Below are 24,750 nucleotides of genomic sequence, written 5' to 3'. Positions count from 1 at the left end.
GGCAGCATCAGGCGCACTGAAGGAGGCCCTGGAGCAAGCACAAGCTGATGTCCTGTAGCTTTTGAAATGCCCGCAGGTTAGAGAGGGTGCAGCAGTATTTGTTGCAGTGTTTGAAGCCCTTTAACCAGACTGGGCTGCAGTGTTTCCACCATAGCATGCCTCCCCCGTGGTGATTAACCTGTTCAGTCCTACAGCAAGTATTACAAGCACTGAAGAACCAAAACAGCACGTCCTCCCTGCAAAGCAAATAGGCAGGCTGGACCTTGGAAGGAAGACCTCAGCTGAGGGCTCCTTGCTGCCTGCATCAGGAGATGTTGCTGCTCACCAGTGTGAGGGCTTTGCAGCTGGTGGAGCACTGCGTGCAGCACTGGGGCAAGAGGCCGTGGTCCTGGCCCACGGTCCTGGCCTGTGCACCACTGGGCAGCCAGGAGAGCCCCCAGGGAAACCTCTGGGTGAGGCTCTTTGATCTGAGTGTACCTTTTTTCTTAGGTGCTTCATTTCCAATTCAGCAAAACACTCAACTGTGTTCACAAACCATTGACCTTTGTGAAACTGAAGCTCCTTGTTCTGTTTAAGTAGTTTTAGCAGCTGGTATGCCATATATCAGAGCATCTTCATTTATGTGCACCCATTTTAGCATGACTGCGGGATCCTTTGGTGACTGGTGCCAGCTATTTCTCCATCCTTCATCCCCAGCAGGTGAATAACATCAGCTTCTAGATAGTGGTTTTTTTCCCTACCATGAAATTGCATTTGCAAAGACCTTGAAAATCAGAACTTCTGCTGAGACCAGGAGGGGTAGGAAAGGCAGTCGATAGCTTCTGTCATGACCTTAGTGATGACAGATTATGTCTGAGCCAGGCACTGTATTAGCAGCTGCCTCTGAACTATTGGTGTGCCGCGTTGGGTCTCCCCGGTGTGCTGACTTTGTGTAGCACCTACCGTCCAAACAGAATCAGATGCTAATTACTGTCTCCTGGATCCCGCTGCTTCCATGTTTTAAGTAATCCACAATATGCAAGTGAACCTTTGTAGCACTGGACACATTGGCAGGTGCTGTACCAAGTATCATAAAACCTATTGCTCCCAAAGAAGATGGGGGGAAAAAAAAAGTGAACTTGCAAGCAGCACATCAGGGAAAAAGAAGCAATCTCAGCCTGGCTTACATGACGTTTCATTCCCATGTCCCTTGGATCAACTCCAGGCAGAAATTTCAAATTCATTAGCTCTTTACATGACCTCAATTTGATGCTAGATCCAGCGGGTGGTCATTTATTTTCATAGCCTGCTGATGATTTTCCCTTTTTTTTTCCCCACTTCGCGGCGTGCACAGGCAGTGCCGCTTGCCCTGCAGACGCAGTGCCCAGCAGTGCTGGGCTGGAGGCTTCGCTGGGGCAGGACCTCGCCTGGCAGACCCCCGCAGGGGGGTCAGATTTGGGTCTGCCTCCTTAGGAAATCCTGAACAGATGGGTCTGCATGTCCCAGAGGAGCACGGGGGCCTGTCAGGGGCTGCCACCCTCGGAGGGGGATGATCTCCTGACGGCAGCAGTGTGGCTCCTCTTAGAAGTGATGGGAGCCGTCCTCCTCCAGCGGGTCTTGCAGAGCAGCCTGCAGCGCTGCGAGGCCGGACTGTCTGCACCAGCTGTCCCTACGTCTTGCCTGGGTGTGGGCTTTCTCCTGGACATCCTCAGGGTGCTTTCCCCGTGCTGGGACAGCTGGTTTACAGCTGCCGGGACTTGGGGCAGCAGGAGCCCGAGGCCCACACTGGGAGCACGGCTGAGGTGGAGCCTGTGCAAAGACCAGAGGCCACATTAGAAACGCCCAGCTGGGGAAGAAACGCTGAATTGTCGCCCATCATGTCGGCATGTCCCACCTGAGAGCTGCCAGGGCAGATGTGGGAAGGGGGGACAGGGAAGACAGGTTGTTGCACCCCTGAGCCCAGGCTCTGCCAAACCGCTGTGGGACCTGTTCTGTAGCTGGGAAAAGTGAGTAAGCAGAAGGACTTCCTCTGCTCTGAGACAGAAGCAGCAGTCCGGGGGCAGTGCCTTGGTTCTCCTCTCAGGTCAGTAGGAGAGCAGTGGGCAGGTCGGCCCCTCTTGAAGGGCGCCTGCACTGGGGCTCGGCGGGGTTGTTTGCTGACCTCGAGCCCGCTGTTCGCCTGTCGCATCGTGTCCAGCTCTTGCCGTGCACTGAGCCTTTTGTCTTGAGGTTACTGTCAGAGACAGTGTCAAAAGCTCTCCTAAAATCCAAAAAAAACCCCACATCCACTGGTGAGTCACCTCATCATAACCTTGTTGTTCCAGCTATGGTTTAAGTCTTTGTCTCTTTATGTCAGCATTTCATCTTGTAACAGTACTTCAAAACTTGTAAATGCACCTTCCTGATTTGGGTTTAATCTTGTATAGCTCTTCAAATGAACTTGGCTGAATCCAAGCACATTACTTTAATCACAGCTACAAATCTAAATTAGCAGCATTAAATTAGCAAATATAAATGAGCGTGGTATCCCCAGCCAAGACTGTCTGGGGACCCCGGCAGTCACACTGCGGATGCCCTGAGCCGCTGGGACTGTTTGGAACTGGTATGTGCCAGGTCTAGACTAAAGGAGAAGAGTCCCTCCGGGAAAGAGGGGGAGACGGCCCGTGGCTGTGGCTGTGGCTGTCCAGGTGTCAGCAGCAGAGGGTTGGAGCAGGCGGTTTGCTCTGCTATGCTTCGTCCTCCACTGCTGGCTGAGCATCTCTGCACTCTTCCAAGTCTGCTTGCACAACCCAGACCTGCAGGGCTGGCACAGGCTGGACGAAACTGAATCCAGCAAAACATATTTGAACGCTGCCTGGGAAGTTTGCTTGCTGCCACTATTAATGGTAGCAGTAACAGTAATGGTTTTAAGGGTTCACAGCACAACAGTGGTGATAGTCCGTGCACACAGCAGCACTCAGTTGAAGACTGCAGTAGCGTACTCTTTTTTTTTTTTTTCCCAATGGAGACTCAAGTGTTGGAGCCAGAAGTCGTGAAAACCTATAGTCCCCAGAAATACCAGGAAAAAAAACCCAACAAAAAACCTGATGCTGCTGAAGAGCAGGGTTTAGAGGCTGGTATTTTCACTTACCCTCTTAGCAACTTGCTGCAAAAGATTGAATGGCACTATGGATGGGTGATGGATGGACAATAGGAGCAGTAATTGTTCTGACGTTAAATGTCTTTAAATATCCATGATGATTCAAGACTCCTGGTTATGGCTAGCTGTGAAACTTTATTTTAGATGAGCTTCATTAGTACATTTCTGGGATGTTAATGCATCTGAGTAATCTGATCTGTACACATATAACTTTATCAGTCCCAAAGGGAGCCGAATGCTTCACCTCCGATGCGGAGTCCCTCTGAGCTCTGTTGCTTACGACTGCACAAGTTTCCTCTCAGACACGTAGGTGCTTCTCCTCAGGACCGTGCTCCCTCCTGCTGCCGGCTCCATGGAGGAGTGTCCGCCTGCCCGCGCGGGGATGCTGACGCAGGGCTGTGCAGAAACCGGCACTGCAGCTCTCACGGAGCTTTTGGCTTAGTCACTGATAGATGATTTCATTTAGCTGCTGTGGGCACTGTTGTTGTCTTCCTTGTTTCCATACTCTGTATGGATCCTGAATCTGGCAACGTAAAAGATAAGGCTAATTGAACTGTCAGGCTTTCTGGGAGAAGAGTGCAGCACTGCTGGCTGTGGCAGCTGGGAAAACAGTGATGATCTAAAATTAGTCCATGTTCCATTTTTTTTTTTAGATCCCTGTTGTTGTGGGGGCTTTTCTGGTGGGTTTTTTTTTGTTTGTTTGTTTGTTTAGTTTTTGTTCTATTTGCATTTTGGGTTTTGAACGACACAAAATTGGCTCCTGAGTTTATTTTGAAAATAGCATTAAGAGCTTTAACGTTTGGTGGAGATGACTGTAAACCCACTGAATTGCCATGATTTAGAGGCTGCTGAGAGTTTTGGCTTAGCAATGAAACATCCCTCATTTTCAATATATAAGTGGCATTATGGTGCAGTCACTGCAGACCATGAGGTCAGGAGCATCTGTTGGGAGGCTGAGAGCCTGAAGTGGGGATGCGTTGCATGGTGGGGATGAGGGGCCTGAGAGGCACTGCTGACGCCATGTGTGGAGCCACTGGCTGCTAACAAATTGCTTTGTCGTTTGTATGTAAGCATCTGGGTGTGTATCTGTGCATATGCAAACACACCTATCTCTCAGTTGTTCTTCTGGAATGTAGTATAGGAACACTTACGTCAAGATACAGAGGATGATCAAGACATCAGGTAACAAGATGAGGATGACACACAGTTACGTGAACCTCAGTTTCATGATTTAACCATGGATAGTTTGTCTTTGCTTTTTTATTATGTCATTTGCTTACCTTGCAGAGACTAACAGACGTTTGCTCTCCCTTACAGGCTTTTGAACCTGATCTACAATGGAAAAACTGCTTTTGTTTCTGCTGTTCATTGGCATAGCAGTGAGAGCTCAGATCTGCCCGAAGCGCTGTGTCTGTCAGATTTTGTCTCCCAACCTTGCCACCCTTTGTGCCAAGAAAGGTCTCTTATTTGTTCCTCCCAACATTGACAGGAGGACCGTGGAGTTACGGCTGGCAGACAACTTTGTTACAAACATTAAAAGGAAAGACTTTGCCAATATGACCAGCCTGGTGGACCTGACACTGTCCAGGAATACAATCAGTTTTATTACACCTCACGCATTTGCCGACTTGCGCAATTTGCGGGCTTTGCATTTGAACAGCAACCGATTGACTAAGATTACTAATGACATGTTCAGTGGACTCTCCAATCTTCACCACTTGATACTTAACAACAACCAGCTGACTTCAATTTCTTCCACAGCTTTTGATGATGTTTTAGCTCTAGAGGAATTGGATTTGTCTTACAACAATCTGGAAACCATCCCCTGGGATGCAGTGGAGAAGATGGTTAGTTTGCACACCCTCAGTCTAGACCACAACATGATTGATCATATTCCTAAGGGGACCTTCTCCCACCTCCACAAGATGACCAGGTTGGATGTCACATCTAACAAACTGCAGAAGCTACCGCCTGATCCTCTCTTCCAGCGAGCTCAGGTACTAGCAACCTCAGGAATTATCAGCCCTTCGACTTTCGCGTTGAGCTTTGGTGGGAACCCTTTGCATTGCAACTGTGAGCTCTTGTGGCTGAGGCGTCTTTCGAGAGAAGATGACCTGGAGACCTGTGCTTCTCCCACGCTCTTGTCTGGCCGGTACTTCTGGTCAATCCCTGAGGAGGAGTTCCTGTGCGAGCCTCCTCTCATCACCCGGCACACCCATGAGCTGCGGGTGCTGGAGGGCCAGCGGGCAGCACTGCGGTGTAAGGCTCGGGGGGACCCTGAACCAGCGATCCATTGGATTTCACCTGAGGGCAAACTGATTTCAAATGCAACGAGGTCCGTGGTGTATGACAACGGGACGCTCGACATCCTTATAACAACAGTGAAGGATACAGGCTCCTTCACCTGCATTGCTTCCAATCCGGCTGGGGAGGCCACGCAGACGGTGGACCTGCACATAATCAAACTCCCCCACTTGCTGAACAGCACGAACCACATCCACGAGCCTGACCCCGGCTCCTCAGATATCTCCACATCCACCAAGTCGGGCTCCAACGCGAGCAGTAGCAACGGGGATACTAAAGTCAGCCAAGATAAGAAGGTGGTTGTTGCAGAAGCAACATCCTCGACCGTTCTGCTGAAATTCAATTTTCAGAGGAATATACCTGGGATACGTATGTTCCAAATCCAGTACAATGGTACTTACGATGACTCCCTTGTTTACAGGTAAGGCAGGCATAGCCTGTCTGCGCGGGGCCCCGCTGGGCTGCTTGGCGCTGGCGTGCTGCCCCCAGCTCCGGGCAGCCCCCTCCACCGGCACCTGCCTGTGGCACCAGGTGGGGGGAGACTTAGGAAAGGCGCGTGCAGTTTTCTACTCACAAATAGGGAAATTACCTTAAACGGTGTTATTTTTAGGTGATCCAAATGGACCTCTGATCCTCTGAACTAATCTGATTGCCAGAAAGGTTGTAAAATTAGATGAGCTAAATGGATCTAAACACTCTCAGCTTTATGGAGATGCGGGGAGAAAGGTGTCCCTAAATGCATCCCTGGTGGCGCTTTCTGCCACTGTCTGTGCTGGTGTGCGGGCAGAGCGTGGAGAGGCTCTGTGCCGCCAGGCAAAGCAGTCACACTGCTCAAAACTGCCTTTGCTTGGGAATTTCTGTTATGTTTTTGACGTGGTTGCTCTCATGGGGGGCTCTGCCATGCCGAGCCGTGCCAGGGGGCTTGGTGGTGACTGCTGCCCCACGTTTGCCACTAAACATGGGGCAGCAGCTGCTGCGGGGATGGCGAGCAGTCCTGCAGGGGCAGTGGCAGGGATGGGGGAGCCGAGCTGTGGTGATGCTCACCATGGCTGGGGGCTGCAGCACGTGGCAGGGGGGGACCTGCATGTCAGCTGGATTCATTCACACTGCTTTTCTTCTCCCCCAGAATGATACCTCCCACAAGCAAAACCTTCCTGGTCAACAACCTGGCTGCTGGGACTGTGTACGACCTGTGTGTCTTGGCCATCTATGATGATGGGATCACCTCGCTCACGGCCACCAGGGTCGTGGGCTGCACGCAGTTCACCACTGAGCAGGATTACGTGCGTTGCCACTTCATGCAGTCCCAGTTCCTGGGTGGGACCATGATTATCATCATTGGTGGGATCATCGTGGCCTCCGTGCTTGTGTTCATCATCATCCTCATGATCCGCTACAAGGTGTGTAACAACAACGGGCAGCAGAAGGCCACCAAGGTCAGCAACGTGTACTCGCAGACGAATGGGGCTCAGATCCAGGGCTGCAGCGGGGTGCTGTCGCAGTCGATGTCCAAGCAGGCTGTTGGGCACGAAGAGGGCATCCAGTGCTGCAAGGCTGCCAGTGACGGCGTGACGCAGTCGCCAGAGACTGGCTCCAGCCAGGACTCGGCCACCACTACCTCCGCTTTGCCTTCCGCCTGGACTTCCAGCACTTCTGTCTCCCAGAAGCAGAAGCGAAAGCCGGGGCCAAAGCCAAGCAGCGAGCCACAGAGTGAAGCTGTCAGCAGTATCGAGTCCCAAAACACTAACAGAAATAACTCCACTGCCCTGCAGTTAGCTAGCCGTCCCCCCGACTCTGTCAAAGGGGCCCCCACGTACAAAAGAGCACAATCAAAGCCAAGTAAGTTCCTCACTTTGCCAGCTGATGCATCCCGAACCAAGCGCAGGCTCTCCCTGGGCGGCGAGCTGATGGAGTCCCGCTGCCCCGGCAGCACCTGGGGTGCAGGCGGATTGCGGTCCAAAAGGAGCATGTCCATGAACGGGATGCTAGTCCAGTCAGACAGCTCTGATGTGGATAGTGGAAAAGCAACTTTCTCCAGTTCTGAGTGGATATTGGAAAGCACTGTGTGACCTGCTTTTTTTTTTTCTTTTTTTTTTTTTTTTTAATTTTAATTTTAATTTTAATGAAAAACAAAACACCAAACGTTGTGTGAAACTCCCTCTCTCGGGGAATTGGATTTGGAGGTCCACTGCTGTCTCACTGATTAATGGCTTGTTCATGCAGGGTTCTGTGTAAGCCACCCAGTGCACACAGGGTTTTATTTAGTTTTCATTTGATTTTATTTAATAGCAAAACCGAAGGCAACATTCAGAGATTTAAAAAAAAAAAAAAAAAAAAAAAAGGAAAAAAAAAAGATTAAGGGGTGAAAAAAAGCATGAAACAGCACCAGTGCCTTCCCTACTCTAGGACTGGCTTCCTGGTTCTGCAGTAGCAGAAAACAAGAGAGAGAGTTTTCACGGAAAAAGCCTTTTATAAAGGAAATTAAATTTCCTCCAAGCTAACAAATAACCACTTCTGGATCAATCAGTAAAATATTTTTTAAAACGGTCATACTGTATATTTCTTTTCTGTGACAATGGTGTTGCCTTTGTTTTTAGGCAGATGCTGTACAGAAACAACAACGCTGTGTTGTTATGTTGTGTAAAATAAAATATTCACTCCGTACACCAGCCAGCCTCGCGGTAACTGCCTGCCCAGGAGCCGTGCCCAGGGCCTGCAGGCGCCGCTCGGGGGGTCCCACCGCAGGGACCTGGAGCAGGAGGAGGAGGATGTTGGGGCGAGGGGTCCCTTTACTCCCACTGGCGTCCAGCTCACTGGGGTTGGATGCTGGTAGAGCAGCAGGGCTCCGCTGCTGGGTCCCCCCAAGAGGGTACCCAACCCGCGGTCCCTGAGCATCCTCATCCCGAGCCACTGGGCCACCCACCCGCAGCCACCTGAGTGCCTGGGGCTGCCGCAGTGATGGCTTTGCCTAGTGGCAGCACTGGAAAAACATGTTGCCGTTCAGCATCAGTGATCAGAGCAAGCATCTGTCTGTCGCTCCCAGCCGGTGCAAGGCTCGGTGTGCTGCTCCGTTTGCAGAGCTGGCCCTGCCTGGGCAGTCAGTGCAGCAGGGGCTGTCCCCTTCCCCTCGGCGCAGGTGCACGGTGCCGTGAATTGTGGGCAAGGGGAGCTTGTGGGAAACGGGAGCGGCCCTGCACCCCAGCCACAGCAGCAGGCATGGTGGCAGACCTCCTGTGGGGCAGGGAGATGTGACCTTGTCAAGCTCCAGGTGCCTCGGTGTGGGACAGAGAGGCGAGCAGGGGCAGCGAGTGGGGCCGGCCAGTCGACCCCAGTGCTGCAGGGCAGGGCTGCAGCAGGCAGGCACCCAGCCATTCAGTGATGGTGATGACGATGGTCATCTCCTTTCCCAGACTTTTGGGGGCATATATCGTGTAAACTCTACAGTTAGATCCAGTTCTCTTTAATCCTTGTGCGCAATGAAGGGACTGGAAGATGGTCTCATCTTGAACCTGCCGTTTGATCGCGGTGCCTGTGGGATAGAGTAATTTCAGGCCACTATGTAAGGACATAAACATACGGCAGTAGGTGATAGCAATTGAAAACCCCATGTTGTGCGGAAAGAGGAGTCTACAATTAATATTAATTAAGCTTGTATGGTCATCATGTTGAAATGAGAGACATCTTATCCCTGCAACATTAGTGCATTCTCAGATGCCAAATAGTAAGTTTGATATGGGCTTCGCAGCCTTTAAAGTGATAGAATACTTACATTTTACACCCTGTGTGCTTGTTCTTGAGGGCAATGTAACCCAAGCCGATGCCTGAAGACACCCTGGCTCTGACCAGGGCAGCAGGTGTGCCTGAGAGCAGCCGTGGCAGGGACCCCCCAGTGGCAGGGAACCCCCCCTCTCCGCCTCTGAGCCCTGCAGCTCGGGGCTGATGCACACGCCAGGTGACCCCGGTTGCTTTCAGCCCTTGTTGTGGGTTGCTCAGCGGTTTTTCTGCCTGTAGTGGAAGAACAGTGTCTAGGTGGGGGTGGTGTAAGGGACATAAAAAGAACAGGCTGTTTCTTTTTTAGAAAGCCCTTTTACTTCCCTTGCAAAATGCAGAGACCAAAAAGGAAAGGAAGCCTCAAAATTAGAATACCCACTTCCTGCTGGGGAAAAAAAACAAAACAGAATCCCTCCTTAGATTTCTCTGGAAGTCCCCATTCTTCTCAAGGGGCTGTACGCACAGAAACTAGCTATTAAAATAGTGCGCCGTCAGAGTGTTTGTTCAAGTTGTGGTAGTCTGACAATGGAGGCGTTGTCAAGCCTGGGAAAAACAAGTGCTTTGTGCCCCAGCGAGGAGCTGCTCTCTGCAGACAGTACTTCCACTTTGTGCTTGGGTACGGAGATAGCTTTAAAGGTTTTCTGCTGAGGTCTTTGTTTTAATCGTGCATTTTAAAAACATCGAATGAAAATGCTTTATATGTTGTCTAAAATGGAACGTAAATGTGTCTTAACATTTTGTGAAAGTGCTAAAATATTAACAGCTTTTTGTGGTTTAGGGAGGTTTATTTTTATATTTTTAATTTTTTACTCAAAGGAATCATTTTCTAAGCACTGAAGCCGAGTGTTCTGTCCACAGTGCATCTGTATAAGCAGCTTAGAAGGACCATATGTCCCTGCATTTGATTTAATTCTCTGCTAATAGTGTAGGAATGGTTAGACCTGGATAGCTGAGGGTTTGTCTCGTGCAGCTCGCTCTCTTTGGCAGAGAGGAGTGTTCCTGGGGAATACACCGAGCATGAAATCTGCCGTTTCCACTGGAGTAACTGTGCATTTCATTCAGGCTTGATTCAGTCAAAGTGTGGGAAGCCTTATCAAGGAGGAAATCCTCTGTCCTTTCTGTTCTGCAAAACCAGAGGTTGCCAATAGTTTAAGGCAGAAAAAGTGCTGAGATATTCCTTGATCAAAACAACATTGGTACGTCTTTCTTCAGCGTGCAGTATGCCAACATTTCCTAATGCTTCAGAAAAGAGAAGATGAGCTCAATAAACTCATACAGAGTGTTCCCCGTGGTGGGTGTGGACACGTAGGATGGTCCGGGGGGGCACTGGGGGAGCGGGGGGTGCGGTGAGTCTGTGGCTGACTGGGCACTGCCATCCTGGCTGCAGGCAGGAGCTTGCAGAGCCCTGGACCAGCAAGTGCAAACCTGCCCCTTGGGGCATCGCCCCGCCTGCAGGTCCGCTCCGGGCTATGTTTCTCGAAAATAGATGAACCGGGGTTCTGGCAGTGAGATGGTGTCTTTTTTCACAAGCACTGGAGAAGGAGAAACTACTTTAGAAATTTGTTTACTCTTATTAAAATTTCTGGCACATGCTTCCTCTTACACCTTTTCCTAATCCTTTTCTCAGAGCATACGTGTTGTGTTAAAGAGGGCTGGTACAAATGATGTTTGAATGGAGAACCAGGGCTTTGTCGGGTGAAAAGTTTGTTGTGTTAGTTGTTTTCTATGCTGCCTTTCCGCTTGTGTTCTGGGCATGTTCTTTACAGTGAATATATGGTACTGCTCCGCTCTGGGTGCCAATGTGGCTTTATTTCTCCCAGCGTGTTCCCTTGTGTTTGACAGCCCTCCCCACACACCCGGACAGCCCTGCAGTAACGAAGAAGAACGAACTGAAAAGTGACGGCTGCCATGTGTCCCATGACGGGGCATAGCTCCTGGGCATGTGCTGCTCTGGGGCAGCCCCACAGCATGCCCTGCCACAGGGTGGCTGATGCTGGGACATGCTGCCAGCCCGAGGGGATCCCGCCGAGATGCTGCCGCGAGGTTGTCTCATCCCCACCAGCTGCAAAGCTGCTGGAGGCTCGATGCTCGCTGCCAGCAGCACAGGGATGCTCCTGACTCCTGGGGACCCTGAAAGCCCCACTGGTCACTGTGTTGGGACTGCACAAAGCATCTCCTAGTAACTCCTTAGGCACCTGAGTGTGGTTGCTGAGCTAGGTGGACGCCTGGCATTGAGCATCCCGGACTGGTGGAGCGACACTGAGCTATGATGGCCAACAGTCTCAGCACAGCCCTTCATGTGCCACTACAAAACTGTACCCAGAGCCGTGGAAGGCACCCTGCATGTAAAGGGAGTGCCTTTCTTCCCCCACTAATTGATTCAGCCAGAAGAAGTGATGGTCACAGCTGCTATCACTTACTAGCAATTCTCTCCCTATTAATCAAGAGGAACTGAAGTCTCAGAGGTACCTACCACTCATGGAGTTGCAACATCTGTCAGCATCGCGGTAGCTCAAGAACATTTGCTGTCCTGTTCTAGGGTGCTGCTTGCAACCAGGGGTGTGCTATTGTCCTAAAGCAGCAATAACAGACACAAAATCACACAGTGCCTTTCCCCTGGTAACAGTAATGTTAATGTTGCTTAAGGTTTGGGTTGAAAAGAAGCAAACCATGGCAAAGTCAATAGGGTCCTGCTTACAGAAAACACCTATCCCATATTTTCCCTTTGCAAATGTGTTTCTGCATGCCTTGCTGTGTGTCAGGCTGTCAGGATCTGGTGCCGGAGCCTGTGCTGCCGGATCCGGCCCGTGCTGGGTAAGTCACCCCCTGCAGCACCTCTGCCCATCCAGTACTTGGAAGCAAAGTGCCAACTCCTGCAAGTCATTCTGTAGTGCTGCACCCCCCTGCTGCCGGTGGTGCCCTTGGAGCTGAACGGTCCCTCTGGGCATCAGGCACCCGCCGAGGGGTCTGGCCGGCACCAGCCCACCCCGCATGGGCAGCAGCCTTGTCTTTCCTGCCACAGAGCCTGCAGGCAGGTGCATCCTGTTAGGCATTGATTGTCAGATTAAATCCACTCTGTAAATAAGAATACATGTGCCCTATACTGACTTTTACTATTTGATTGTGTCTGTGGTGTTGCTTTCACAACAGAGCAGACATCCACGAAACAAAAGCGTGCAGGTTAGTGGGGCTGAGGTGGTACGGGTTGCAGCACTTACACACCGGCATCAATAACACAAGACCAGGAAAAGACAAGTCGTACTGGTCTTGCTGACTGTAGACCTTTAATATAATTGATTTATTCACAAGATCTGGGCATGAAGGCTGCTGCTGTAGAAAGAAGGAAGCTTAGCTTGGAAGGAAGGAAACTAAAAAGGGAAAAAAAGGAACATCACAGTGATGGCACATCACTGGCTGCAGAGAGACCCCACGCTGGAAACTTTCTGTGTGAAAATGAACAGAGTAAGCTCCTGTTTTCGTTGTGCTGGAACAAGCTGTTTCACCCCAAGTCATTTCAAGCCCTGCACTTTAGAAAGCATCCCTGTCGTGAAGCTGAGATCAGGTTGGTGTGCCTAGCTTGGTGCCGAGCTGTTTTTTGTCCTGGACCACCAGTTTTCTGTGTGAATGCTGTATTGCTTCTCCAGAGGTGCCCACTGTGTTTTGCATGCAAGCCATGCAACCTTCTTCTCAGGGGAAATTTCTATTGGAATAGGAGAATGAGGAAAACCAGTAAGGGTTGTGGCCCCGTCCCCCTTGGTTTCCCCAGATGCCCTCGGAGGGGGTGGCAGAGGGCAGCCCCAGCCTGCCCATGGTGTGGGCACGCAGGGAACCCGGGCCAGACGGCAGCCTGGGCTTCACCCAACGAGTCTGTAGCAAGCCAGGAGCTGTAACCCACAGCAAAGCGAGGACGAGTTTAAAACCTGCTGTCTAGTTTGTATTCACATACTGCAACTGCAACTTTGCATTCCCCTGAGGTAAGTGAAGCGGTGCCGGGGTGGCAGGAGCGAAGCCGGGCACGGTGGGACCGCCGGCGAGGCAGTGGTCCTCCTGCGGATAAACGGCCACCCTGGGGGCTGTCCATGGCGCCACGGATCGATGCAACCGATGTGGGAGCTCAGGGCAGGACGATGAAACATCTGCACATTCTCTTCACAGTGACTTTTTCTCTTGCATGTAACCCTCACAAAGGCAAAGGCGGACTTTGTGCCCACTCACCGCTCCGTTCTGGTGTTTTCAGTCCTGTGCAAAACGCTGAAACTGTGCAAAGAGTTGAAATCACTGCCAGGGAAAAATGCTTGGCCTCCGTGAGGGCAGAAGTGAATCTAGAAACTGGAAAATCCTCTGATTCTTGAACAATGAGCTTTACTGGTTCCATTTTGGGTTTGGTAGTTTGGGAGGTTTTGTTGGTGGTCTGATTTCCCCCCAGCAGCAGCCGTGCTGTGCCAGCACTTCCAGCTGGTGTAGAAGCTGGCGGCGGCTTGCTGAGCGCAGGCTGGGGATGCCAGGTGCCATGAGCCCTTTCTCCTGGTAGCTGCCACGCTCTGCTGCCGTGCTGCAGACCCCGCTGTGCTGGCGGCACCCGAGCCGGCAGGGTGCTGGGCGTGAAGGCAGGCTCTGCTGCCCGCTTGCTGTGCTTCTGGGGCTGCCAGTGCGGTGCCATGCCTGGGATGGCCCTGTGGAGCACCACAGCAGGCTGGCTTCGGCTGTGGGAAGGGCCAAATCCTGTTCCTTGTCCCCTCACTGTCTCTGTTTTGTCTCTTTACGCAGAAGCTGGGGCCGATCTGCAGGACACCTGCCCTCCTCTGCTCCCTGAAAATGTTGCTGCCAATGTTCTTACTCGGCAGAAAACAATACGATTCCAACTCACCGAAGATTAACATGTTGCACCACACTCACCCCACCGAAACCTTTACTTGAAGCTGCAGCCGAAGCCAAGAGGCCGTCGGGGTTGGCTGCGTCAGATGGAACTGTCTTCCCCCGTTCACAGATTGCCCATCTCCCATCTGCCACATTAAGTCTAAATACCTTTTTTTCTGGTGTCCAAGGTTTTTATAAAACTAAAAATTATGATGAAAAATCTGGTGGCAACAGCTGCAGTCCCAAATCATGTTAAATGTCGCCAGTGGTCAGTTCACAAACTGTAAACATGGTAGCTTATATCACCTGAACAAATAAATGTTTTACTATGACGGTGTGGGCATGTTGGTTGATCCGGAGGGTTCTGCTGGGCAGCAGACATGCCCGTCACCGTGAGGCTGTTTCTCGGCATGGAAGGGCCCCATGCTGCCTGTGGTTGGGCTCAGCACTGTGGCAGGTGACGGCAAGACTACCTGTGTCCAGCGTGAGCAGAGCTGTGCCCCCTCCCAGGCCACAGCTCCCAGTGCCGCCTGCCCAGGGCGACCGGCCGGGTCAGGCACTGATGCTGCAGCAGAGCCACCTGCTTTGCCCCTTGGTGCTGGGCGAGAGCGTGGGCTCTGAGTGGAGAAGGAGTGCCCTGTCTGCCACTGCCCGTTGTGGTCCTTGGGGTGCCAGGGCTGCTGGCTCTGCAAAAACCCTCTCCCTTGTGACCAGGCTGGGGACGGGGTGGGTCTCCCGGTGGCCCCCCCGCCAGCTGCGTCTCTCCGTGCCAGGCAGGGAGCCTGGGACATGCTAGGTTATGGCGCCATGGGCTGCTACAGCTCCGTGTGCCAGGAGTGCTGTGAAACAGGCAAAGCATCCGTCACTGAGCACCACTAGCACTGTCAGCTCTAACAGGGGAGAGCCCGGGGCATAGGGGGAGCTGGGGCTGTAGCCCTCCCACGGCCCCAACAGCACCTCTGGCCACGCTGCCAGCCCAGCGTGACAGCAGGTCTCCCCGTCGCGCCTTGCTTCTCAAACAAGACCAAGGGTGGGTTTCTTATGGTTTTTTTCCTTTTCTTCCTCATCAAGAATCCCATATGGCTTACAGATATAATTACAGCTTCTACAAAACCCACAGTGAATTAACCAGCTTTAATGTAACTTCTGAAGAACATATGACAGCTAGTACAAATATTTACTGTTGGCGGGACTGGCTTGTCATCGGCTGTGCGAAGGGCAGGAGATGGAGCTGCCCAGACATGGCTCCTCAGCCCAGCTGCTCCCTGCAAGGGGGAGCTGGTCCCACCGGTGGCTTCTGCCATGCTGTGCAGATGATGGACCTCAGCCCGGCAGCTGGCTGAGCAATTTGCCTGTGGTTTGCCCATACCAGCAGAGACACCAGCATCTCCCCAGGACAAGGCAGCCCATGGGAGGATGGTCAGAGCTAAGCCAGGAACCTCACCCTTCGGGTTTCCTCTTACGCTATCTGCCCTGATGGCTGCAGAGCCAAGGGCTGCAGGGCTGAGAGCGGCAGCCAGGGTTCACCCCAAGGCATCAGTGATTCAGACCCCAGACTTGCTGGTGGAGCCCCGCACCCAAGAGCTTGTGTATGCGCAGAAAACATGGTACCAGTCCAGCCCCACATACCCTGGGGATAAACAGTCCCATGTTTCGTCCAGTGCACAGGAATGCCATGCCAAGTGGAGGCTTCATTGGGAATTTTTGATCAGGAGTTGGACTCATCACTTGTATTCTCACGAAGTGTGACCAGGGATCTTTCTGGCCCTGCATATACCCTGGATTTTATGTGAATTATGCTAACAGCATGTATTGCTCTTCCGTTTCCTTAATGCATAGTGTAATTGGGGTTTGGATTCTGGAAGAGGATGAGCCTTAAATAAACTACTTTTCAGTATAATGTTTAGCGGAAATCAAGTCTACAAGCTTATTACCTCTCATTGCAGACCGAGGTGTTTTCCCTGGTGAAGTTACAGGACAACTGACCATTCTCAGAGCAAGCAGATGACAGGTCTGTGAAACAGCTGGGCAGAGGGAATCCATGGCTCAGAAGTGTGAGTTACCAGAACCCACAGTGAATTAACCAGCTTTAATGTAACTTCTGAAGAACATATGACAGCTAGTACAAATATTTACTGTTGGCGGGACTGGCTTGTCATCGGCTGTGCGAAGGGCAGGAGATGGAGCTGCCCAGACATGGCTCCTCAGCCCAGCTGCTCCCTGCAAGGGGGAGCTGGTCCCACCGGTGGCTTCTGCCATGCTGTGCAGATGATGGACCTCAGCCCGGCAGCTGGCTGAGCAATTTGCCTGTGGTTTGCCCATACCAGCAGAGACACCAGCATCTCCCCAGGACAAGGCAGCCCATGGGAGGATGGTCAGAGCTAAGCCAGGAACCTCACCCTTCGGGTTTCCTCTTACGCTTTCTGCCCTGATGGCTGCAGAGCCAAGGGCTGCAGAGCTGAGAGCGGCAGCCAGGGTTCACCCCAAGGCATCAGTGATTCAGACCCCAGACTTGCTGGTGGAGCCCCGCACCCAAGAGCTTGTGTATGCGCAGAAAACATGGTACCAGTCCAGCCTCACATACCCTGGGGATAAACAGTCCCATGTTTCGTCCAGTGCACAGGAATGCCATGCCAAGTGGAGGCTTCATTGGGAATTTTTGATCAGGAGTTGGACTCATCGCTTGTATTCTCACGAAGTGTGACCAGGGATCTTTCTGGCCCTGCATATACCCTGGATTTTATGTGAATTATGCTAACAGCATGTATTGCTCTTCCGTTTCCTTAATGCATAGTGTAATTGGGGTTTGGATTCTGGAAGAGGATGAGCCTTAAATAAACTACTTTTCAGTATAATGTTTAGCGGAAATCAAGTCTACAAGCTTATTACCTCTCATTGCAGACCGAGGTGTTTTCCCTGGTGAAGTTACAGGACAACTGACCATTCTCAGAGCAAGCAGATGACAGGTCTGTGAAACAGCTGCGCAGAGGGAATCCGTGGCTCAGAAGTGTGAGTTACCAGAAGAACTGAGAGGCTGCTGCTTCCTTCTGACATCCCGCATTAGGCTGTGCAGCTGCTGAAACCCTTGTTAAACCAACAAGCTCCAAACTCTTGCTGCATGGACTTTATCAGCTCCCAGTTTTTCATTTCACATTAATATCATGTTATTATTACCCTCATTCAATGGCTCCAATTTCAGGCTTTCATGCACATAGCAGAGCTGCTTTTCCCTTGCTGATTCCTTTCTATATCCTTTCAATTAATTGTTAAGGTAAGTTCCACCTGTCAGCTCAATGTTCATTAGAAACCCAGGTTTCACTGTGATGGAATTTGCTGAAGTTGTGAAACAGATTTTGGAAAAAAAAGCCCTGGCAGGTCGGTGGAGTAGAGCATGCCAGCTATACACTGTCATCAATAATCCTGCTGATGGACCACCAATAGGGGCTGCTTTGCCTGGGATGGCTTTAGTAGCATGTCATCCATACATTAAAGTGTTCAGAGGAATATCATTGTATCAAGCAAAAATGGCCTGTTACAGAGACCCAGAATTTGGATATGTCCTGAAGAATCACGCAAATCATCTCAGCTGAAGTTTTGGCCCACAGACAGCATTTTCTTAGCTCCTGGTGGGTGCTGCACCAGCCAACAGTTCTGTGCATCAGCATCCTCTGCCCAGCCTGGGCTGCGGGATGGGTTTCTCTCCAGGCAGACAGCTGTAATGCTTTGAAGGTGTTCCCTGTGAGGGACTCCATGGGCCAGGCACCACTCAGCTGTCAGTGCCTCACCACTGGTACTCACCAAAGTGAATGGATTCATATTGGAAAGTGCTTTTCTTAATAGGTTGAGAAAGGTTGGGAAAACATTTCTATAGGTACTGAGGAGTTGGTGGCAAGTTGATCTGGGAAAGACAGAGGAGGATGCGGCACACCGTGCACCAGCAGCCTCCTGGGGAGCTCAGGCTCCCAGGCAGCCCAGCACGACACTCACAGGGTCTGCGTGAAGCCCAAACGATGGCGCTGTGATGGGTTATGTCTTCGTGCTATTCCAGGGCATCTTCAGTCAGAAAAGCCTAGATGTTACAGCCTGCCAGCGTTCATTACTGCAGGGTGCAGTCAGCTCCCGCAGGTCTGCAATGCACTAGGGAGAGTGCTAGTCAGGACTTTGCTGATTAAATCTTGTTTTCACAGAAATACACAGATTTATCATGGTCTTGTTCTGGTTTTGTTGTTTCTTAGGTTTGTTGTTGGTTGTTGGTTTTTTTTCAGTGGGGGAAAAATTAATTGAAGAAAAAAGTTCAGTTCAGAAAAAAATTAAGCCCTAGAGCAGCCTGTAGACAATCAGTTCCTGGGAAGCAGGAAACCCAGATTTGGCTGGATTTGCAGTGGGGATTTGAATCTCCATTTTCCATGTCTAATGCAAACATCATTCAATATTGGCCCCAAACTATGACACCAAATTAGCGTGGGCTTTTTTTCTCCTCCTCTCTTGCTCCTAAGCAATTGCCTTATCGTGTTCTTACTGCAACCGAAGGACTGTAGTGACAGTTTCGATCTTACTCAGCTGCCGTGAATTGCTCGTGAGTTACAATGAATTCTGGAAGAGGATGAGCCTAAAATAAACTCCTTTTCAGTATAATGTTTCAGCAGTTTCAGCAGACTGTTGCTGCTTAGTGAAGCCAGGCCTCTGGCTGCTGTGCCTGGGGTTCCCTTCTCCTGCTGGCCCAGCAGTGAGGGTTGCAGGAGTGCCCTCACTGCGTTAGAAAGAGAGGCTGCATCCTGACTGCAGAACAGCCTGCCAGCATGGCCCTAACCTCACCCCACAGGGGGAACCTGGTTTAACCGTGTCTTTTAACCACTGTAACCGTGAGCTCAGACAGTCCCAGCAAAACGGTGCTGCCCCAGACCCGAGGGACAGTTCTCCATAAGTCTCTGTGTCCTGTGAGTGATGGTGTTCACTTTTCACACTGACGGCAGAGTGCCCTTCTCACAAATTACATACCAGACAGGCAAGTCTAGTGCCTGAGGAGGCATGGACCCAAGGACTGGCCATGGGTGCTGAGGGTGCATCCTCAGGATTAAGTAACACCAAGTTTAATAGACGCTGCTAACAATGTACTTGGTCCTTTTTGTTTGTTTTTGTTTGGTTTGGTTTTCAGGGGTTTTTTTGGGGGGTTGGTTTTTTTTTTGGGGTGGTGGTGGGGTGTGGGGTGGTGGTTCGGGGTGGGTTTTTTTGTGTGTGTGTTTGCTTTTATCTCCTGGCAACTTTATGAGACTACAGAAGCCCTTCCAGGCTGCACTTCCAGGTTGTCCATCTCCCCTAGGATGGCCAAGTCCTGGAGCAGCAAGGAGCTGGCTACTCTGGGATGTTCCTATCTGGGCAGGGGATGTGGACCATGCAGGAGTTGTGCATGCTGCAAGCCAGCCTTCTGATTCCTACCTCAGCTGTGGGACTTCCAGAGGCACTTTCACAGAAATATGAAAACTGTCCATTTTGTCCATGCGTCCAGTGCCAGAAACTGTTGTCTGTTTAGCATGTGTGTGGAAAGCAAATAGCAGAAGAACCTGGTGAGTTCTAATCACTGCTATGCTAATAGATAACCTCCTGCCCTCACCAGTTCAAAGAGTCCATTTTACAAGATCTGCATGCTGGTTGCTCCCTATGCACTTCCGTGTACCATCTGCAGCTGCTGTGTGCCATGGTGCATGGCAATGCCCGTATGCATCTTCTGCTGCAGTGTGGGACTAGCTCCCCTCCTGTGATCCCCCAGCCTGGGAAACTGAGATGCTTCAGCATGACCCAGCTTGTATCAAGTCTTTGCCACGGGCTTGCGTGTCAGCCCTGCACACTGTCCCTGCTTAAGGGAAAGTTTTACGTTTTACACCACTTGATTTCCCAAAGCATTGTCACTGGCCATTTCTGAAGCAGGAATGCTTTCATGGTTGTTTCCCTTTGCAGTTGGTAGTCATTTCTCCTAGCCTGATCTAAGAACATGTCCTTAGCTGCAGCCAGGCTTGTCCTGAAGGCAAAGTGAAACCTCTTGGTGGGCTGGGGGAACCTTGGCTGAAATGGGACACAACAGGCTGCCCCGGCTCCATATCTCCATGCCTCTCCCATTCCCTTCCATCCCATCGGAGCCCACTGTGGACTCAGCCTCCAACAATAGCGTGGTGGTGAAGGCTGTGGCAAACATTCCTGCTTACACACTGGTCCAGGGTTGCTCTCCAGCATCAACTTTAAAAAATCATTAATGAAAGCCAACAGGAGAGAAGACAAGGTGGTAACCTGTGGTCCAGGAAGCCCCCAGGACAGACACTGCTGCCAGAGCTGCGAGTGTTCTTACCCACAGGGGTCCCCCAGAAAGACCCCAGGAGAGCAGACATTGTCCATGGAACACTGAAAGACACCAGGCAGCTGCTGGGTGTGCCGTCAGCCCCATGGCACCCTTTCAATACCTTGGATGGGGTCTACATGGTGCCAGACTGCTGCAAACAGTCAGTCGCAGTGTACAGCATCTTGTGTGTGCGGTGATAACACCTTTCCCAGCTGCCCAAGACAGACAGTGATAGGGCAGAATTTTGTCTTCATCCAAAAAGCCTAGTTTAAATTAAAAGGACGGGAACTGAATACAGAAACAGCCCAACAGTTGGAATCAGGAGGACTAGGAATGGTGGCTGGAGACAATCAGTCCCTTCTTTTCCAATTGCAGGGAACAGCATCACATGATCTTGCCCATAGGTGAATCAGGCCCTGATCAAAGTCTAGTTAGATTTCTCCAGTCTGCAAATCATCCTGAGGGATCCTTCCAAGATGTCCATCAGACATTTCTATTTGTTGCCTGCTCATGACGTTTCTTTTTTGCTGATAGTACCTCATAACACAGGTAACTTTTTTGACCCCAGATGTTTTTCTTACTAGCATACCTGTAGAGAGTGTCATACCTGCTCTCATTCAGCTGGTTTCCCTTACTCCCTCCACTCTGCTTGTATTCATTCCTCTCCATCTCCTGCTCCCCCCTAACTCCTCTTTCTTCACTATGTTAGTCAGAGTATTGCACACCAGGGCAAAATTTGCGTGGTGTCACTGCGACCACAGTTACGGCTCTGTGGAAGGGTTTGCGTGGGCTGTGATTGCCTGTCACTCTGTATCCTTAACTCATCACTGACATTTGTTTTCTATGACATCTATTACGTTACATATTCATGTCTCAGGAAATCTTAAAGACTCTGCCCTGGGATGCCAGGCTCAGTCACGTGTGGCAAGCAAACACATTATACTGTCCCAGGGCAAGAGGAACCACAACCACAACCATGCCTGTGTCCTAGAACCACCTGTGCAGCAATGTGTTTGGGGGATTGACAGCAATGAAGATGCTTTTCCTCCATAGCACGTGCAGTATCAGCCTTCCTTGTCAGTGAAAATGTGTCCAGCTGTTATCTGTCAGCAAAGATCCAGTACAAATGGACTGGGTATGCTGGGAAATTGAAGTAAGGAACCACCTTCAGTCCCTTTATCACAATATCAGCTGTCTGCTGCCACCTCCCTTGAAATCAGCACCTGTCACTCTTGGTTCTGCCTGCGGGAAGCGAGCAACAATCTATGTCCCCAAAACCTGACCGAAGTAAGAGGAATAAAAGGGAAACTGCGTCTTAACCTTAGTGATGAGTACAAGTTTCAAAATATTCAGAAAATGTGGTTAGATCAAGTGGGTGAACAACATGAGAACGTGGAAATGATTCCCAGTGACCTCACTGATGTGTCCCCAACACTGCCATCTCGCTGGAAGTGGCACTTCGAGCAAGAACTGTTTTAGCAAAACCATAGCTATAGCTTACTGGTACTAGGCATGAGTAACTCCCTTACCTGTACTGGTGAAGATTGAAACCAAGAGGTCAAAACACAGTTCACATTTTTTTTGAAGAATGTCAGCAATTATATGGTGAAAGAAAAGCAGAAAAGAAGTTACCAGAACAGGGAGAAAGCTGAGAAGACACAGGGACAGGCACTCATGAATTCATCCTGCCCTTTTCCTCACAACTCTGGCAGCTCTGAGGGGTCTGTTGGCTGCTGAGTGGGGGTCTTCAGGGTGCCCTGCCACTGTGGGGTGTGGTGTCCCAGTGCCGTGGGGCTGCGCCAGCCCCTGTCCCACAGCCACAGCTCTGTGCAGGGCCCTCCCTGGAAAGGGCAGCACTGTGCCCCACACTGCACCCAGGGACGAGCTCAGGCACTGTGCTCAAGGCACGCGTCAGGATGCCAACTGCAGCTGCTGTCCATGAGTTAAGACACGTCCCCATGCACCGGTTCAGCACTGGAGGCAAGTGGTAGTGATGAGGACAACAGGGAATGGTTTTAAACTAAAAGAGGGAAGATTTAGATTAGATATTAGGAAAAAAATATTTACCGTGAGGGTGGTGAGTCATTGGCACAGGTTGCCCAGAACAGCTGTGGGTGCCCCATCCCTGGGAGTGTCCAAGGCTAGGTTGGATGGGGCTTGGAGGAACATGGGCTAGTGAAAGGCACCCTTGCCCATGGCAGGGGGGTTGAGGCTAGACGATCTTTAAGGTCCCTTCCAACCCAAACCATTCTGTGATTCTATGATTCTGTGAAGCACTGGTTGTCAGTCCAGAGCTGGCAGGAGCAGAAAGCCCAGCCATGTATTCCCATGCTACACTGCTGGTGCTGACCAGAGCCCTGTCCTGGAGGTGCACCCCCTCTTTCCATCCTACTAACAGCCACTCTCTGGTGTCTGCTTTTCCAGACAGTTCCTGCCAGTTCTTGTGTACCATGAATGCAGTGAGAAGTTAGGGGGTCAGTTAGAGCCTCCAGAAGGAGCACACAAGGGGTTGTCACTCCCCATTAGTCTGCCGGAGCAGAACCTGTCCCAGCGCCTCTGTACCCATGATAAATGCATGCTGCCTAGGAGAAACCGCACCAGACACTCCAGCAAAGGGCAAGCTGCCTTCAGAGACACCAAGGTGAGGGCTCAGGGGTCATCCTTCTCAGTGTGCAGCAGCACATTTTAGGAGAGGTGGCACTGACCTTCCCAACAGCACAAACAAGAAGCCACAAACAGATGAGAAGGTGCCTTCCTTGGAGGAGTCCCACCATATGGCTGCAGCTCCACCTGCATTATTGTGGGCTTAGGGTCCAGGGTGAGAGCTCTTGGCTCTCAGTGTCTCTGGGGACTGCAAAGGGACCTGCACAGACAAAGGCAGATGAGTGCACCCTCCAGTTCCCACCCTGCCCAAATACACTGGGAGGTTTGAGGCCAGTGGGAAAAAGTTTTTATCTTTGAATTGTAGGCCAACTTTTGAGTTACCAAGTTTTCCAGTAATTTTCTTCTATAAATTATCTTGTATACTCGAGATCTGAGGTGGACTGGTTCAGGGTTGACACAAGCCATTGGATGAGACTCATCAAACAGGCTCCTAAAAGAGACCTTACCTGACTGCCAGGCAGTAAAAAATGTGTGAGATAAGGAGGACGTCAACATGCTGCTGTCATCTCTCTTGATGCAGACATTTCACTGTTGATTAATGACATGGCAACCACTTTTTCCAGTTATATTGGAAATAATGTAGTTCTTTGGAATTTTTTCAGGTTGCAATATTCACTGCCACATCTGTGCTCATGCTTCTGAATGGCAGTAATTACACAGCTCTTAAACATTCATTCTCTTCTAAGTGGTCTAATATTCATCTTCGTTATTTAGGAGTATTCATCCCTAAAAATTGTCTGACCTTTATAGTCCTAAAACCCTACTGAATTTTAAAATACATGGAATCCAATCTGTGTCTGGGCTGATGTCCTGTCACTGTCTCAGAGGACAAATGTGGTGGCAGTAGGTAATTCACTGCTGGAACTGAACCTTTTCTGAACTTTAGCTAGATAAACAGGTTTTTGTGTCCAGTATTTTCTGCCCAGCCTCTGGAAAAGTCGGGGGAGAGATGGGACTTGTGTGGTCCCATACAACCTCGCCAGCTGCTGACCGAGCAGCTTGGGGTGGGTGTGGGGAGAAACCTTCCCACCATGGGCAGCAGCGCAGGGAGGAAAGCTTGTGAGATCTCTGTCCATGGAGGTTTTTGAGACACCACAGGGAAAAGTCCTGAGCAACTCGGTCTGAGCCCAGGGCTGGCCCCACTGTGAGAAGAGGCTGGGACAGAGACACACACACACACACACCCCTCCCTGGGGTCCTGTCCCACCTGGGCAATTCTGCATTTCTGTGATTCAGTGCAGGACCAAGGGGATGGTCTTGGCCAAAGGTGACAGCTATACTGGTTGGGTTCACTTTACTTCCCAGAGAACAGTCGTGCCCTGGCCAAGGTGGTGTGGTGCTCTGTGCTGACTGGGACCAGTGGGGCTGGAAGGTTACACAAATACCTGCAGAGGACGGCATGGCACTGGCTTTGGGGAATGGCAATCCCCAATGCTTCCACCGCTCTGTCCACACAAGTTATTTCAATGTTTTGGATTGCAATGTTGTGGTCTTCTTGAATGGGCAAGAATAGCACTAATGGTTTTCTCACATCATCTTGTCATTGTGTTTGGTGATGCCACTACTTGGTAGCACTTTGGGGTGACCAGCCTGCACCCACAACTTACTCAGAGTTAGCATGAGTCAGAGTGAATGTGATTTTCTGGTAAAACCTGTAAATTAGCGCTGATGCATCATGGGCCTCTTTTGCAGGACCTTTGGAAAG

General features: G+C 50.8%; 1 protein-coding gene across 2 annotated transcripts in view; it reads left to right on the top strand.

Annotated features, from left to right (window-relative positions):
- Nucleotides 1–14,389, top strand: part of LRFN5 (leucine rich repeat and fibronectin type III domain containing 5) — a 57,321-nt gene extending 42,932 nt beyond the window's left edge. Inside the window, exons 2-4 of one of the 2 annotated variants that reach the window (XM_056347595.1) lie at nucleotides 4,436–5,843; nucleotides 6,549–7,261; nucleotides 13,961–14,389. In XM_056347595.1, coding sequence (XP_056203570.1) covers nucleotides 4,456–5,843; nucleotides 6,549–7,261; nucleotides 13,961–14,070 — 2,211 coding nt within the window. In that variant the 5' untranslated portion in view covers nucleotides 4,436–4,455 and the 3' untranslated portion in view covers nucleotides 14,071–14,389. Of the gene's footprint in view, nucleotides 1–4,435; nucleotides 5,844–6,548; nucleotides 8,092–13,960 lie in introns of those variants that run through there. The other variant, XM_056347594.1, reaches the window with a different exon arrangement.
- The last annotated feature ends 10,361 nt before the right edge of the window (nucleotides 14,390–24,750 follow it).

The sequence above is a fragment of the Falco biarmicus genome, chromosome 7 (genome assembly GCF_023638135.1).
Source record: "Falco biarmicus isolate bFalBia1 chromosome 7, bFalBia1.pri, whole genome shotgun sequence".
Lineage (NCBI taxonomy): Eukaryota > Metazoa > Chordata > Aves > Falconiformes > Falconidae > Falco > Falco biarmicus.
This window is presented reverse-complemented; position numbering and strand designations above follow the sequence as displayed.